General features: G+C 37.2%; 1 protein-coding gene across 2 annotated transcripts in view; it reads right to left on the bottom strand.

Annotated features, from left to right (window-relative positions):
* Positions 1-19,248, bottom strand: part of NELL2 (NEL-like 2 (chicken)) — a 633,143-nt gene that overhangs the window by 146,775 nt on the left and 467,120 nt on the right. For both annotated transcript variants that reach the window (XM_006888181.1, XM_006888180.1), the window contains one exon: positions 1,589-1,711. In XM_006888181.1, the coding sequence (XP_006888243.1) occupies positions 1,589-1,711 (123 nt within the window). The remainder of the gene's footprint in view (positions 1-1,588; positions 1,712-19,248) is intronic.

Genomic DNA, 19,248 nt, shown 5'->3' with positions numbered 1-19,248 from the left:
CTCCTTGGAGGCAAGGATTCTGAGGCTCCGTCTAACATACTTTGGACATGTTGTGAGGAGAGACCAGTCCTTAGAGAGGGACATCATGCTTGGGAGGGTGGAGGGACGGCGCAGGACAGGAAGGCCCCCTTTGAGGTGGATTGTTTCAGTGACTGGGATAATTGGGATGAGATTGTTGGAGATAGTATGATTGGCACAAGACGGAGTGGAGTTTAGGGCTGTTGTACATAGGGTCACTATGAGTCGCAAGTGACTCAACGGCATAAAACAACAACAACAATATATTGAATAGGTGTGGAGTTAGGATATCCTTTATGTACATATTTATTGATTTTGATCCATGCAGTGTTCTCTTGTTCTGTTCCTAAGACAATTTCTCTAAGTTTAGATTTTGCATGAGCACAATTATAAATGGACTTTCCATTTATATAATTGCTAATGAAATCTGGTTTTATCTACACAGTCAAGTGCTTTTGCATATTCAGGAAAACATGAAAAGATATCCTTCTTGTATTCTCTGCTTTCAGCCAGGATCCATCTGATAGCAACAATGATGTCCCTACTTCCATGGGTTATTCCAAATCCAGCTTGAATTTCCGGCAATTCTCTGTCAATGTATTATAGTATTTTTTTTATAATTTTCAGCAAGATTTTATTTCCATGACATAATAGTGATGTTGTTAAAAACCCAATAGTCACAGTAATTATCTTTCTACTGTTGCTTTAACACTTCAAGAGAAGAAAAACTTTGACACTGATTTAAAATGAAGATAAATAGATTATGACAGTGGGACAAATGGGCTGATATAGCCCAAATACATTGCCATCAAGTTGATTCTGACTCTTAAGAGTCTACAGAAGAGAATTGTCCCATAGGGTTTCTAAGACTGTAATATTTTATGGGAACGGACTGTCACATCTTTCTTCAGTGGAGCAGTGGGTTAGAACTGCTGATCTTTCAGACAGCATCAAAGTGTTTTAACCACTGCATCGCCAGGTATCATTAAGTGGTTGATTTTGTTGTTAGGTGCCATCAAGGTGACTATACCTTATAGTGATCCTATGAATACAAATTGACAGAAGTGCCCTAAAATAGCTGCCATGGTATATACACGTCTATATGAAACATAGGTAAGTTAGTAAACTGGATGAAAAGGAAGAGTGGATTAAATGAAAATGCTAGAACTGTAGAACTAGAGTGAGTAAATTGGAAGAAGAGAAACTTAAGATTAGAACAGTAACATGTTGAGTTTTAAGATTTCAAAGATGGAGTCACTTAGGGTAATCAAAATATCCAAGATGGATCATGAGTATGGTTTTCTAGAAAGGACAAATAATGAAAAACCATGCAGTTAATGTCAAGTAACATTATCCAGAAATTGCTGAATAATTTGACTCTTTGAACATGGAAGTAAACTAGGAGGGTGGCTAGATCTTAAAATATTTGTTACAAGCTCAAAAACAATGAGCTCTCTACAACAGTGTAATAAACCTAGGAAGTAGATAATAGTAATAAATAAGGGTAAAGGGAGGTAAGGATCAATTGCATGATCCCTAATAGAAGAAGTGTTGGAATATAAACTTTTACCTTTGCATGTGGTTCCATTACCAGTATAGCCTGGCTTGCAAACACAGTTATGTCCTCCAACAGTGTTGAAGCATAAAGCATTTTCATCACAGTTGTGTTGATTCGTGATGCACTCATCATGTTCTGCAATTAGGAACACAATTTTGTTACTCAAAGATGTTCAGACATTATGTTTTTAATCAGACTTTATATATTGATTATTGTATGATATTTCTTTCAATACAAATATAAATTGTAAATTAGTTGTTACTGTTGTTAGGTGCTATCACATCAAGTATGAGTAACAGCAACCCTATAAACAGAGGGTGTGGATCTTCTCTTATCCTGGGTCATCTTCACATTTCCTAACACACTAGAGTCCACTGTGGGAATCACCATGTCAATCTACATGGTTGAGAGATTCTTTTCCTTTTTCAACTATCCAACTTTCCAAATATCACGTCCTTCTCTAAGGAATAATAGACCTTCCTATAAACATGCCTGAAGTATCTGAAGTGAAGCCTCACCATCCTTGCCTCCTAAGAGCAATCTGGCTAGACTTTCTCCAAGATATATTTATTTGTTCTTTGATTATGTTTAGCACTCTTCATTATTACTGTCTAGGTTTTTAAGTGCTGTATGTTGTTGTTATATGCTGTTGAATGACCTAAGACTCATAGCTGTGAACAATATGGACAATATCTCTGAATCCTGAGCCAGTCTCACTGACTCCAACACACCTATTGTCATTATCCCAGTTAATGTATCAATCTATTTTGTGCTGTGTCTTCATGTCCTATTCTGTCCCTCTACCTTTCCAAACATGATTTCCATCTCCAAGGACTTTTCCTTCCTGGCCACATGCCCAAGTATGGAACGTCAAAATCTTTTTCTCTAAGGAGATACTTGATTTCAACCTCTTCAAGGTACAGTTGCTTGTTCTCTTGACAGTCCACTGTCTGTTCAATACTCTTCTCTAGCACCACAGATCAAAGTTACCGATAAGTCATCATACTTAGAATTGTCCAGCTCTCTGATGCATAGCAAGTAATTGAAAAGACCATGGCCTCTAGATTAACATTGCCCTTTAGAACTTTGGAGAATTCCCTGACAGCAGACTTCCCCATGTAATTCATCTTTTTATTTTCTCACTGCTGGTGCCACAGCCAAGCAAGCTGAAATTGTTAACAACCTCAATCTCTATTCTCTCTATAGTGGTGCTGCCAATTGGCCCAGTGGTGAGAATCTTTGTCTTCTTGATGTTGAGCTTCAATCCATATTAAAGACTACAGTCTTTTGGCCTTCTGCAGCAAATGCTTTAGGCATAATCCTCTTAAAATACATATAAGAATTACAGGGAAGGATGTTAAATGATACTGCTTCTTGAGTTCTGACTTGCAGAACAATGGAGTTGAAGCCCTGAAAGGTAGGTGCTGCAAATTAACACATATTCATACTTTCAGGTGCAAAGACACAGATGTAAACTACTGGAGAACATTTAATTGCTTCAGTAAGTTACTTCTTGCAAGGAAAGTTGCTGCTTTTATGTGCCATCACGTAAACTACAACTCACAGTGATCCAATCAACAATAGCTCTGAAGCCTGTCCTGTCTTGAGTTAATCTCACTGTCTCTGACATGCCTTCACTCATTGCCACAGAACTGTGTCAATTTATCTCATTCAGGGCATTCCTTCTCTAAACTCTCTACTTTTCCTAAGTGTGATATCCTTCTCCAGGTAAGTACTTGGCCCTCCTGACAGGATGTCAGGAAAACATTTCACTTTTATTAAATAAGACAAAGTTGCTGTTATAATACATGCAAATACAAAATTAATTTAAATTTAAGGAAAGTAGTCTTCAGTCTTCAATATGGATAGAAGCTCAACATCAAGAAGAAAAGATTCTCACCACTGGGCCAATTGGCAGCACCGTAATAGATAAAGAAGAGATTGAGGTTTTTAACAATTATGGCTTGCTTGGCTTTACAATCAAGTGTTACCACCAGCAGTCAGGGAATCAAAAGATGAATTGCATTGAGTAAATCTCCTGTGATGGCTCTTTCCAGAATACTGAAAAGCAATGTCAGTCTGGAGACCAAGGTGTGCCTGATCTAGACTATGGTCTTTGCAATTACTGACTACACATCAGAGAGCTAGATAACGACTTAGGATGACAGAGGAAGAATTGATAGCTTTGGGTTGTGGTTCTGGAGAAGAATCTTGAACATACCATGGACTGCCAAGAAAACAAATAGGTCTGTCTTGGAGATAGTGAAACTAAGTTTCTCCCCAGAGCCTAGTGTTTTGAAGCTCCATCTCATATACTCTGGGCACATGACCAGAAGGGATCAGTCCCTGGAGAAGAACATCATGCATTAGAAGAGTGGAAGGACAGCACAAGAAGGGAAAACCCAGGATGAGATGTACTGATGCAGTGACTCAGGCAATGGGGGTTGGTGTGTCAGAATCAGTGAGACTGGCTCATGACAGGTCAGGCTTCAGAGCTGCTATACATAGGGTTACTATGGGTCACAGGCGAAGTGACTGCATGTAACAACAAAAACAACAACATACCACCAATATGAGACCTCCTTAAAAAATGTCATCACCTGATATTTATGAAATATTGAGTTATGTGAGCTAGGCAGAACCAGTATCATTAACACTATTTTAAGGATGAGTTGATATGTTTTCCAGTGCTTACATAGCCTGCCCCTATTCCCCAGAAATTCTAAAGCTTTATATCACATAATTCAGGCATGTTGCTAGGAAGGGCTATTCCTTGGAAAGGGAAATGATGCTTGTAAAGGTGGAGGTTTAGCAAAAGAGAAGACGACTTTCAACCAGGTGAAGTCACACAGTGACTGCAAGGGGCTCTATTGTCAGATGCGTGAGGATGGCATAAGATAGGAAAGGGTTCAGATTTGTTGTTCACAGGTTCATTATGGGTCGTACTCAACAGCACCTAATGACAAGAAGTCAGTAAAAACCTAAGGAAAGAATATGGTGAATATGAAAAGAAAAATTGATCTAAACTAAAGATCAAAACAAATAAGAAATGACAAACAAGGAGGACCTGCTGAAAATTAGTTTAGTCCTCTAAAATCTCTTGGCAACATTACTTATAATCATGGCCATATTTATAGTCTCTTTATATGAATTAATTTAGGCCTAAAATGAGATACATTTTAATACATTAACACTGATATAGCCATTAACTTATTATGTAAATTAAAGAGAAAAGAAATATTTGGTTTTTATTTTAAAACTCTTTGTGTTCTGGACTTTATGGTGATGGTATATCTAAAATTTCAAATAAAAATTGCCCTGGCATACACAATTGAGACCAGACTAAAATCACTCATACTATGGAATTAGATTCTCTATTTTTTAAAAAAATAAAGATTAATTTTTTACTTTGATATTATTGTTATTCAATGCTTCTGAAGTACAAAACTATGATAGCTTTAATCACATCCTTGTAATAAAATGCTTAGGGATTCTTTCTTTCTTTTTTTGAGATTATTTCTAAAAACCTTTCAGTGGAATAAACCCATTCTAACCAGCAAGGTTTTTGCAATGCATAAATGACCATCTTATTTTCTGAATTCCTAGCTGAATTACCCCAAATTGCACAAAATTCTGTACTTATTATCTAGTAGCAGAGAATTGTGCAATTTGTATAAATTCATGCCTATTATCGACAGTTTAGGAAAAATAGCTAGATTATACATGAGCTTCCTAATTGGACCCACCCTAGAGGACAATCGTAACATTTCAGAGGGACCAAAATGGTCTCATTACCCACAATGAACCCACCTACCTTTGAGTTCAGCTGCCCGAAGCAAAATAAATCCCCATTCTGAAGTTTGCACCTGCTGCCAATTTTCTTCCCAGTGCAATTCAAAGTACTGCAGTTAATCTATAAATCTCTCTATGGCCAGCCCTGGGCTCTTTAATGACAGCTGCTGATTGATTTAATGCTCTTTACATCCCTGCCTTGGTTGTCTTCTTAATTAGACCGTACTCACTGGGTAGAAGTAGTACCTAACCAGATTCAGTTTAGCACCCAGTATGATAATGCTCAATACACATTAAAAAATTATGTACCCAAAGTCCAGTTTTCTATGTTGCCATTTATTCTCATGATTATTGAAATGAGTTTGCTCTGAAACAACTTAAGGGTAAGGATTGTTTTCAAATAGATCCACACCTTAAGATTTACTCTTCCCCAGGCCTGAAGTACCCTCTCATTGGTTCTCCCGAAAACCTCCTTTTTTAAAATGATCATAATAAAATATGATGTTTTGTCTGAAAATAGCATACTCCCTGCCCCTGCAGAGTTAGGCACTATTGTCTCTGTTGCTTATCATTACATAGGTGGGTGTATTATTATATTTTATCTTAAATATTTTTTTCTTATTTTTCCATTATCAAACTTCATCCTAGGGTTGGAAAATTTGGAGAAGGTTATTGTCTTGTTCTTTGTATCTCATGTCAGCATTCAAGGAATGTTTCTTGTGTTAAAGATTACATAAGTGAGTGACTAAAATAAGAAACCAAAGAACTAGCTATACCTGAAATTATTATTCAATCAAAATATAATTTGCAGACTACTTATTTATGATATTTTTCACAATGGCTTCAATGTACTTGGGTTTTATATAATCTGGAATATTTCAAGTAATAAAGGTACTAGGTTATATTTTTCAAAAAATAAATATTAGTTCCTTAACACTATCATTCTTTTTCGTTTTTAAACTTACTTAAAATAAAGTTGGCTACAGTTTTTATGATGTACCAAAGTGACAAGTGATCACAGAAAAAGTCTTTAAAAATGGTTATAATTAAGAAGAAACAATTTTAATTGATAGTCTTTCAAAAGCAGAATAAAGAATCTCTTGAGAAGTAGTTAATTACTAATTTCACCATAGAGAGTGTGGTAACCATCCAACAGTATTATTAATATCACACAAAGCAAAATCTTGAAGGTCGACCAAAAACAAATGGAACCACCAGCTATCCAAGCTGAGTTTAGAAGAGACCTTGGCGCTAGAGACACATCATTGCCAATGTCAGATCCTGGCTGAAAGCAGAGTACAATAAGGAAATAAAACCTGTCAAATGGGGAAATGACAACCTCTTCAAAGCTAGTGCTGGCAAAACTGGATGGTTACCTGTAGAAAGTTAAAATAGGATCCACATCTCATACCATACACAAAAATCACCTTAAGGTGGATCAGAGACTTGGGAGTAAAGCCCCAAACCACAAAGTTCATAAAAGCAAACTGGGATAAAGCTTAGAAGGCCTAGTCTATGGTTAAAAGAGACTGCCAAATACAGCCAGAAATGCACATATCTGAAGAGGATAAAACTGATGAATGGGACCTTCTAAAGATTAAATCCCTATGTGCATCAAAATCTTTTCCCACCAGGGTGAAAAGAAAACCTACCAATTGAAAAACATTTGGCAATACAATCTCAGACAAAAGTCTCATAACGAAAGTTTATAGACTACTCCTGGGCCTCTACAAGAATAAGCCTGATAACCGTAGTTACAAAATGAACAAAAGACATGGGAAGAATTTTCACAGAGGAAGATAATTAAACAGCAAACAGATGCATGAAGAAATCCTCCAAATCACTGGCAATAAGAAGCAGCTAATTCTTAATCAGCTCATTTTTTGATGGGCACTTAGCTTGATTCCAAATCCTTGCTATTGTGAACAAAGCCGCTATAAACATGAATGTGCATATATCTGCTTGGGTGGAAGTTATGATTTCTTTGGGGTATATTCCCAGTAATGGAATTGCTGGATCAAACAGTATCTCTATTTGCAACTTTTTGAGAAAGTGCCACACTACCTTCCACAGTGGTTGCACCATTTTATACTTCCACTACCAGTAAATAAGGGTTCCAGGTTCTCCACAAGCTCGCCAGCATTTTTTGCTTTCTGTTCTGTTGAATTTTGCTATTCTGACTGGGGTGAGATGATATCTCATAGTGATCTTGATTTACATCTCTTTTAGAGCTAGGGATTTTGAACATTTCTTCATGTGCTTGTTGGTCATCTGAATGTCTTCCTTGTTCCAATATTAGTATGTTGTTGTTATGTGCCCTCAAATCGTTTGCGACTCAGAGCTACCCTATGTACAACAGCCCTAAACCCTGCTCTATCCTGTGCCAATCGCATTGTCTCTTACACACCCATCCCTATTACCCCAGTCACTGAATCAATCCACCTCATAGAGGGTCTTCTCCTCCTGCGCTGTTCCTCCACTCTATCCAGCATGATGTCCCTCTCCAAAGACCTGCCTTTCCATACAACATATGTCAGACGAAGCCCCAGAATCCTTGCCTCCAAGAAGTAGTCTGGTTTAACCCTCTCTAGGATGAATCTGTTTGTTTTCTTGGCAGTCCATGGTACGTTCAATACTTTTCTCCAGCACCACAGCTCAAAGGCGTCAATTCTCCTTCTATCCTCCTTAGTCACTATCCAACTCTCTGATGCATAACAAGTGATTGCAAAGACCATGGCCTGTATCAGGAGCACCTTAGTCTCCAGAGAGACACCATTGCTCTTGAGTACTTTAGAGAGGTCCCTAACAACAGACTTTCCCATCGCAATACGTTTTCTGATTTCCTGCCTGCTGGTGCCAAGAGTGTTGACCGTGGAGCCAAGCAAACCGAAGCTGTAAACAATCTCAATCTCCTCGTCATCCATCCTGATGCTACCGACTGGTCTAGTGGTGAGAATCTTTGTCTTCATGACATTGAGCCTCAGCCCATACTGAAGGCTGCAGTCCTTGACCCTCTGCAGTAAGTACATGAGGTCCTCCTCAGTTTCAGCGAGCAGGGTTGTGTTATCTGCATAATGCAGATTGTTGATAGATCGTCCACCAATCCTAACGCCACGCTTCTCCTCATAGAGTCCAGCCTCTCGGATAATCTGCTCTGCATACAGGTTGAAAAGGTATGGAGATAGGACACATTCCTGGCGTACACCCTTCCCAATTACAATAGTGAATATATTCCAAGTTGATTTCATAAAGGAGACATTTCAGATCTGATGTTTTGAAAAACCAACCCATAGGAATCAATGTTATTTTCACATCCTCAGTAAAAATGTGATCATTCACGTGATATGATAATCTAAATAACAGCTACAATGGAAACCAATGAACCTCTAAATTTCCCTTTTAAAATATTAGCATATATTTATTTTATTCAGAGTTCAAGAATTCTTTGTATATATGAATAAAATGTTAAAAAAGAAATAAATAGGAAGAAAACAACACTAGTAAACAAAAAACAATAGATGCCAACTACTGTATTATATTACCTACAAAATCAATAATTTTACGATAATAACAGGAAAAGACTTGTTCTGGGTGCCATAGTGTATTTTCTGAATGTCTTTACATAGCTGGTTTTCTTTTAGCAGTGATAAGACTCATTATAATTAAATTCCTTACAGAAAGAAATAATACACACCTGGCTCTGTCTAAAACAGATGTTATGCACAACAATACTTTGACTTCACTGATTAACTTGTAATCTAGGTGATTTAATGTATCTAAAATCATTTTGTGTAAGACTTTAAACTCCACAGTGTCATCAGTAATAATAAGATATATTAGCATTTGAATTGAGGCTTTAAATTTGATATTCATATAAAGCTGTTTGCAGAATGAATGTATTAGCGATAGATAAAAAGAGACAACTTTAAAATTCACATCATTTTTCTCACTATGATTTCAACATAGAAATGCAATACATATAGCACATGTTCTATTCAAGAATTTCAATGCAGTATAAAATTGAAATACAGTAGAAAATAGAGATAAAAAATAATTGTTTAAATATATCTACATTTCAATTTAATTGAGCACATTTTTCTTCAATGCTTATTGCGTAATTAGGATGCTCTCAGGATACAAAGAAGATCAAAAAGAGTGGATGCCCTGAAAAAGTTTATGGTTTTTTCGTGAAGATAAGACAAAACTACAAATGTTTTAATGCAAACTTCATTATGAGAAATAATGAAATAAAAAGTAATTTCTACTTACACAAGTTAATAAGGCACAAAAGAGAAAAAAAAAATCATTTCTGGTTGGGCAAAGGAAGTTAAAGAATGACTTCATGGAGAAAGTAGATTTCAAATTGGAATACCATTCATGTATTCGGCCTGTTTTTTTATAGAATCTTGAGAGTCTTGAAAGAATGAACCTAAATATCCTGTAATAATCATACCTATAATACAGTTCTTTGTAAAATATATAATCTCATCATGTTAATTAGGAAAGGTTATTGTTATTTAATATAAATTTAAATAGTGTTTGAAGAAGATCTGTAACTTACGTCATTAATAGTTACAATTCACATCTGACTCTAATTACTATGCAGTAGAGTTGCTTGACATATTTGATGCTTGTGTCTGCTCCAGTCTATTGTTCCCATCACAGTCATCTTCTGTACAATTATTCAGAGATTTTAAATGTTTTCAGTTTAACATATTTTTCTTATCTTTGGTGTTATTATATTACATAATTAGGATGTTGTTAATTTATTGTTGTTAAAGTATTCTTACTGTTTGATAGGAGTCTTAATTAGAATTAGATAAACGATTCAATGTTTCCATTCTGTTCATACTACAATCCCTGTTTCCGTAAGGTTGAGAAAAGCCAAGTAGACATCTCCAGTTCTGGCAGTGTTCACTTGTGTCATTCACAGCTAAGTCCTGGCAATGTTGTTCACAATTTCTGATTACTCCTTTAGACATATACATATATGTCTAAATACACATACTTATACATAATGAAAGCTCCATCTCACATGCTTTGAGCCAGGAGAGATCGGTCATTGGAGAAGGACATCATGCTTACAAGGGTGGAGGGATGGGAAAACTCCAGATGAAATGGATTGACACAGTAACTGAGACAATGATGATAGGTGTGTCGAGGTCAGCGAGCCTGGCTCAGGACAAGGCAGGGTTCAGAGCTGTGACTCATAGCGACAACAGCTCTGAACCCTTTGAGGCATTAATTCTTTAGTCATTGTCCAGCTCTCAGATGCATAGCAAGTAATTGCAAACACTATGGTTTGGATTGGGCGCATCTTAGTCTCCAAACTGACATTTTTGTTTCTCAGTACTTTCGAAAGGACCCTGAAGGAAGTACATTCCCAGTACAATCTGTCTTTTGATTTCCTGACAGCTGGTGCCAAGAGTGTTAATTATGGAACCAAGTAAGCTGAAGTTATCAACATCCTCAATCTCTTCTCCATCTATCATTGTGCTGCCATTTGGCCCAGAGATGAGAATCTTTGTCTTTTTAATGTTGAGCTTCAACCTATATTGAAGACTATAGCCTTGAGTTTCTGAAACAAATGTCTCACGTCATCCTCAGTTTCAGAAAACCAAGGTTGTGTCACTTGCATAAAGTAGGTTGTTGATGAGTTTTCCTCCAATCCTGATGCCACATTCCTCCTCACAAAGTCTAGCCTCCGTAATAATCTGTTCTGGTTATAGTTTTAAAATGCATGAAGACAAGATATACCCCTGACACACTCCTTTCCTGATTTTGAATGATGCAGTATTTTCTTGCTCTGTTCTGAGGACTGCTTCCTGGTCTAAGTTTCACATCAGCATAATCAAGTGTTTTGGGATTCCCATTTTACTCAAGGTTAGCTACAATTTGTTGTGATCCACACAGTCAAATGTCTTTGCATAGTCAGTGAAACACAGATTTGATTTCAGCAAAGATCCCTCTGACATTAGTGATAATGTTTTTAAAGCTACACCTCTCCTAAACCCAGATTTTATTTCTGGTAGTTCTCTGTCAATTTTTTGGATAAGCTTTGGCAGGATTTTGCTTGTGTGTGTGATATTAGTGATTTTTTTATAATTTCAACACTGTCAGGTCACATTTTTTGGAATGGGAATAAATATAGATCTCTTTCAGTCAGTTGACCAGGTAGAGTTGTATTCCAGATTTCTTGGCACAACCTGGTGAGCACATCCAGCGCAGCATCTGTTGAAATATGTCAGTTGATACTTTTTTGGTTATGTCCTTCTCACTAGCCTGCACTTACTCCTTCATTATCATTGCCTTTTGATCATATTTTGTTTCTAGAAATTCTTCTGAGTCAACCAAGTCTTTTTTGGTAAAGTGGCTCTGTATACTCCATTTTATTTTAACGTTTCCTGAATGGATATATACCACTCATAGCTTCCTTAAGTATTGCAGCCCATGGCTTGTATTTGTTCTTCAGTTCCTTCAGCTTAAGAAATGCCTAGCGAGTTCAACTCTTTTGATTTTCTGACTCCAGCTCCTTGCACATTTCATTATGATACTTTGCTTTGTCTCCTTGAGAAGCTCTTTGAAATCTTCACTCAGCTCTTTAACTTCTTTATTTCTTCCCTCTGCTTTGACTTCTTTGTCCTCTAGTACAACATTCAGAGTCTCTTCTGACATTCATTTTGGTCTTTCCTTCTTTCTCTGCTTTTGCAATTATATTTTACGTTCTTTGTGGATAATATTCTTGACATACCTTCTACAGCTCTTCCTGTCTTCATTTATTAGTGTTCAAGGCTTCAAACCTGTACCTGAGTTGGTTTTTAAATTCAGGTGGGAAAGATTCAAGATTGAATTTTTGTTCCCTATGGATTTGATTTGACCTTTAGCTTTAATTTGAACTTATATAAGAATAGTTGAGTTCTATTACAAAACCAACATCTGATCTTGTTTTCACTGCTGCTATTGAACTTTTTAATGATTCTTTCCACAGATCTAATTGATTTAATTCCTGTGTATGCCATCAGGTGAAATCTATGTGTATAGCTTGCACTTACATTTCTTATAAAAGGTCTTTGCAATGAATAAATCATTGATTGTGCAGAATTCTATTGTTCTATCCTGAGCCTCATTGCTGTCACCAAGTCCATGTTTTTCAACAACTGATCCTCCTTGCTGGTTTCCAACTTTTGCATTCCAGTCACCCATTATTATTAATGCAGTTTGGCTGCATGTTCAATTGATATCTTACTGCAACAGTTGGTATAAATAATCTATTTCTTAATACATGATTAGGTTGCTGGTACATAAATCTGAATGACAGTGGTATGAACAGGTCTCCCTTCGATGTGTATGGATATTATCCTGTCACTCACAACAAAATATTTCAAGATGGATCTAGAAATGGCCTTTTTAACTATGAAGGCAACCCCTTTTTTTCTTATCTTTTGATTTCTGGCATAATAGATCATATGATTCAAAATGTCCCATGCACTTCCATCTCATTTTGCCAATATCTAATATGCCAATATTTATGTGTTCTATTTTTTTAAAACAATGTCCAGTTTTCCTCCATTCATGCTTCTCACATTCCACGTTCCAATAATTAGTTTCTGCTTACAACTGTTCCTCCTCCTTTGTGCTTCCAAATTTGAGGGCCCAGCCTCAGTTGTCATATCTGTTAGTCTACTCTTAACTATGCTCTATTGTGCAAAGTGTTTTCAAAGGCCTGTTGTAGCTAGGAAGTGGATGGACAATCCTTCCTACTCTGTGGGTTTAGAACAATATCTGATAGAGAAGCATTTTGCCAAAAGGAACAGATGAAAGTTCTTCTCACAGAGATAACCAATACATTCAGTGCTGTACCAGCAATCCCTTACCCCACCCCCATTTCCCTTTCTCTGCTGCATCAGCATCCCTTGCATTTCTGCCTACCCCATCCAGCTCCTCCCTCCCCTGAAACACCCCTTGATGTGGCTTAGGACTCAAGTCACTTATGTGATGTCTTGTGCCTCACAGTGCTGCTTGTCTCTCACACTGGTGCCTGTCTCATGTTTAGGGGATTTAAGTCCAAATTCCATGTTCCCACTTCAGAGAAGGATTTAGGTCTGAGGCAGTACTGGGTAAAGGTTCTTGTCCTTGAGCTTCTGCTCCAGCACTGAAGTCTATGACTTAGTGTCTCTGCTCTTCCTTTTGTACCACACTGTTGTCACAATATGATCATTTCTAAGGTGAAGACTATGCTATGTGTCCATTAGATCTGGTACGCTGGGGTTGTGTGTGTGTTGTGTTTATATATAGACATACACACACATAGATGTACACATTATATATGTATGTATATGTATTTATATATGTGTGTATGTGTACACACACACACACACACATACATACATACGTACACTGGTCAGCTAGTGACAAGAAGCTGTGCTGCAACTGTGAAGGCACATGGTTCAAATTCTCCAGATGCTCCACAGGAGAAGGACAGACAATCTCCTCCCAGGCAATTAACGAACATTGAAAACCCACCAGCAGTCAGATCTGGGTAGGTCTGACTCAATAGTAAATGGTATACAACCACAACAACAGTATATGCTTACATATACAAAATATTCCACTTGTCCGGTTGTTGTGTTTATTGCCTTCGAGTTGAGCACAACTCATAGTGACCCTATGAGTAAAAGGCCTGAAGCCTCTCTACAACTATCGACATTTATCAGAGTTCATAGAGTTTCTGGATTCATGTTTAGGAAGTGGATGCCATTCCTGCTTCCGAACCTGTCATAGAATGTTATTGGTTGAGTCTCCTGCAATGCATAGTAACCCTAGGTACAGCAGCTCTGAACCCTTCCCTGTCCTGAGCCAGTCTCACTAATTCTGACACACAAACCCCCATTGTCCCAGTTACTGTATCAATCCATCTCATCCGGGGTCTCCTTCTCCTGTGCTGTCCATCCACCCTCCCAAGTATGATGTCCTTCTCCAAGGATCAATCTCTCCTGGCCACATGCCCAAAGTAAGTGAGGTGGAGTTTCAAAATCCTAGCCTCCAAGCAGAGTACAATCAACTTAAGAAATTCTAAATGGTTTGGGTATCTAGAAGAATTAACTTCTTCCCTTCCACATAATATTTATCAGTTCTATATATAATAGCATTTCAGGCAATGTCATTAGCTATACAAATCTATGCTATCAAAACATGTATTACCTAATGATTAGTGATTCTTAGGAACTATTTCTATAATTCATTAAATATTTTTAAGTGCCCATTGTCAAGTTTATGTACCAGGGCCATATCTAAGACCAAGAAGGACAATTAAAAAAATAAGAAAATTATATAGTTGTTGCTGTACCTTCGCTGGCAACAAACAACAACACCCTGATGGGGGTAAGCACGATGGGGACACACCACTCTGGGAGCTGTTCAGAGAGTCTATCTAGCTCAATTCAATTGGGGGCTGCAGCACACTTATATATGAACAAGTGAACAGAAAGACAGGATAGGGTGGGCTTGCAGACGTGGGACATGAGGACTGGATAGGAGAGCCTCAGCCTCTTGTGGACCACTCCCAGCTCAACAGACATGGCAGCCCTCTTCCCAGGTGGTGAGCTTTCTCAAGCCAGTACAGCCAAACATGGGAGAGCTTTCTCTATCCCATATTAAAGGACACTGGGAGGCTTGCACTTATCCAGAGCTAGGTGATCTGTCCTGGCCAGAGGCCCTCCCTTCCTCCCCAACATATAGTTATTTTTATTGCTTGCGTAGAGCTCTGGTGGCTTAGTTTCTAGCAAGTTGCACTGCTAGCAAAAAGGCTATACCCCTCTGAGGGAAAAGATGGACTTTCTCTCATAGGATTAAGAACCTTGGAAACCCAAAAAGTTGGTTCTGATGTCATGGTAATGAATAAGTGAAGAAAAACACAGCCTGATTTAAAGATAAAATTGAGTTTAAATGCCTAGTTATGTGACCCTGAAAAAGTTAGGCAATCTTTCTAAGTGTAAAATGAGGGCATTAATAACTGGATTAGAGAATAATTTTGAAGACCAAATTTAAGTGGCAAATATAAAGACCTTGGAGGATAACTACTGGACACTGAGTAACTATTAGTTCCTTTTGCATTCTATTTTCTATTTCAGTGGCAAAGTTACTTTGCCTCTATTAGTTAAGTAATGTCCTCTATTTTCTAATTCATGTACTTGTACAGAGAAAGCGTAAGTATCCTACAGAGTTGGTTTTCTTCAAAATCTTTTCTGAAGCCAAACACATTCTGGATATTTTTATGTTTTATAATATGCTGAAAAAAACTATGCTCAATAGTTTTATCAAGAGAAAAAGGCCTGCTATCATACTGACCAAAAGCTATTAATTTTTTTTTCATGATTACTTTATTTACTACTAGTAGTAGTAAATAAAGTAATCATGAAAAAATAAAATTACTATTTACTACTTTATATTAGAGATGGGGGGAATCTATTTACTAGCAAGTCTCTTGAACAGAAATTACTTCAATACTTTAATACCAGTGACTGAAAAAATTCATACTTAAAAGTTCCCAGTGTTCACATCAGCAGGAAATGCACTACAACATATTTTTACCTCCCAAGTATTTTTTGTCATTGTTAAGTTTCCTGTTCCCTGGTCACACCAATTCAATACTGACTTTGTACTGTCAGTGTTTTGGCAACTCTGAATGTGTTCAGATGTCCTTCCTCTGACACGCTTGGTTTATTTTCCTCCAGCCTTTCCACTGGTATGTTCAGATTCCTTTCCTAATTCTTAAGCGATCAGGAATCTTAACATTTGAAGTGGTCAAATTTCCTTCCTACCCTTAGAGTAATTTCACAAGATACTCTATAATTAGAGTTCATGGTAAGCTTTTGTTGTGTTTTAATTTGTGTTAATCGAAATAAGCTTTGTCTAAAATAATTACCAGACTGACATTTGTACTCTCAAGACACATTTATGAAGCATCTAAGGATATTCTAGTGTTCGCAGGATTACAGAGATGAATTACGATTCTTGACCTCAAAGCACTATTTGAGATTTCTTGTTATTCATAGATCTCATTTGGAAGTAGGAGTGGTAGCCTCTTCCTAAACAACATGACTCCAGAAACTATGAATTTTGATAAATGTCAGTAGTTTGTAGAGGGGCTTCAGGCCTTTTGTTCATAAGGGTCACTATGATTCATGCTCAACTCGAAGGCAATCAACAACAACAATAAATACCATTATATAATGTATAAACTGTTATGTGCTGTGACAAAAATAACATTAATAAAATTTTTGTATGCTTTGGTGTTATGTGCCATCGAGTCATCTACAACCCGTAACAATACTTTCTACATTAGCTTTGAATCCTGCCCTATACTGAGCCAATGTCATCATCGACACACCTAATCCTTTTTCCCCAGTCATTGAGTCAATTCACCTTATGCTGGGTCTTCTTCTCCTGTGCTGTTCCTCCACCCTTCCAAGCATGATGTCCCTCTCCAAGGGACATCCTCTTGGCCAGATGTCCAAAGTATATGAGTCAGAGCCTCAGAAATCCTTGCTTCCAGGAAGAAGCCTCATTTTACCCTCTCCAGGGCAGAACCTTTGTTCTCCTGGCAGTCCATGATATGTTCAACAGTCTTCTCCAGCACCACAACTCAAAGGGATCAATCCTTCTTCTATCATTCTTAGTTATTGTCCAACCCTCTGATGTATAGTAAGTAATTGTGACTACCATGGCTTGTATCAGGTTCACCTTAGTCTCTAGACTGACATTGTCACTCTCCAGGACTCTAGAGAGGTGCCTGACAACAGACTTTCCCAATGCAATTCATGTTTTGATTACAACCTCCAAAAAAGTATTGTATTAAACTTTTCATTTGCCTTATCTTCAGTATTCACAGTGACCTTATCATGCATATATTATTATTCCTATATTAAAAAATTGGGATCAAGAGCCCTCTTACAGGAAGCATGTATCTTATTATAGCTAGAACTTGACAAGACTGGAATTTACCTTCAATTCTTTAAGAAACTACAACCTATAACCAAAGTATCTACTGAACTTTCAGAGAAAGAAACAGCTCTCATGGTCTAGTGGGAATGGAGCTATGTTGTCAACCCAAAGGCACTTGGTTTGAATCCACCAGCTGCTCTGTGGGAAAAAGATGGGAAATCTCCTCCTCTTAAATTTACATCCTCTAAAATCAGCTGGAGGGTCAGTAGGAGTTGGTTTCACTGCCATAGCATGTTTATCTTGAATTAGAAAGACCTGGGAAAACATAGTGTGAGAAACAGGCCAAGGAAGTGAAACTCAAAAGATAGGAAGAGCTTTATTAGGAAAGGTGAGTAGTTATAATGTAGGGGATAAAAATGCATGCAAAAAATAAAAACATAGGGTATAGTAGGGTCATGAAGTGCTTGAGTTGGTGCAGAAGATGATTTAAAAGGAACCAGTAAAAAAAGTCAGGAGTTAAGTATGCTTTGCTCTGTTAGACAGTAATAACAACTTCCAGTGTCAGAGCAACAATTGGATTTTAGGAAAAGTAGCAATGTCTAGTTGAGAAGTGACTTTCTTTGAAAAAAGAAGATTTTCCATGTGATCAAGCAAACATTGTAGACTCAGTTAATTATGGAGGGTTAGCACAGGACTCTGCAGTTTGAGAGAAGAAATGTCAAAGATGATATGCAGGAGAAAGTAGCTGAGAGATCTATCCCTGGGAGGAGGAATGCTTGCACGCAGCTTAAGAAATTCCTCTAAGTCACACGGGGAATGAATGGAAAACTAAAATTTGAGATTAAAATATTTTTAGGGGGGCATCATGTCTTGTTTATTTTATATAACTTTGGTCCTATGCCTCTGTATGGAACTGTGGTGGCTTAGAAGTAAGGAATTGTGCTGCCAGCCCAAAGACACTTGGTTTGAATCCACCAGCTGGTACATGAGAAGATGATCGACAATCTTCTTCCATGGGATTCTTGCCACTGAAAAGCTGCCTATGCATCAATTATAACTTTCTGGTATGTAATAAAAACAATGTCTTGTGGAATTAATTTGTGTTAAACAAATAATAGTAAAATGGACAAACTGATCAAGATAGAGAAGCAGATACTGAAATAGTACTCATAGGCCCCAAAGTGAATCAATATTTGAACCTAAAAGAAAGAAGTCAAAGATAATTTAGAATCTAGAAGGATAGTGGTAAAATAATTAAAAAGATGACTTCCTATTTGAGAGATTTATTTCAATCTTTTCTGATTTTTTTTTGTTTTCACTTTAAGGCAAAGAAGAAAATATAATTAAAATGTCTTAACATAAATATAAATGCAAACAACAATGCTAAGAAACAGAATTTACTCTATTGATTGTGATAATGATAAACTGAGTAAACACTTCCTACCTCAAATCTATTTTATAAACCACCACTCTGGGTGTAATTAATAATTTAACCACAACAGCCAACACGGTGACTAGGATAAAACTGGTTTGCAATGACTATTTTTTTAAAAGAACATATCATTTGTTTAAGAGATTGTCATTTTCCCATTTGATAGGTTTTCTTTCCTTGTCGAATATCAGTTGCCCATAAAAGGATGGGTCCATTTTTGGGTTCTCAACTCTGTTCAACTGGTCTATGTGTCTGTCATTGTACCAGCACCATTCTGTTTTTGTTAATACTGCTGTGTAGTAGGTTTTGAGGTCATGGAGTGCTATGCCTTCCACTTAATTTTTGTTTTTCAGAAGTGTTTTGTTTATTTGGGTTCTCTTTCCTCTTCAACAAATGGTTGAGGCAGAATTGGACTGCTACCTGCAGAGAGCTGAAAAAGGCTCCACATCTCACACCATAAACAAAAACCAACTCAAGGTGGTTCAGAGAACTTGGAATAAAGCCC

The sequence above is a fragment of the Elephantulus edwardii genome, unplaced genomic scaffold (genome assembly GCF_000299155.1).
Source record: "Elephantulus edwardii isolate Elephantulus edwardi_28Jun2011 unplaced genomic scaffold, EleEdw1.0 scaffold00065, whole genome shotgun sequence".
In the NCBI taxonomy this organism is placed as follows: Eukaryota; Metazoa; Chordata; class Mammalia; order Macroscelidea; family Macroscelididae; genus Elephantulus; species Elephantulus edwardii.
Note: the sequence above shows the minus strand (reverse complement) of the source record. Positions and strands in the feature narration are given on the sequence as shown.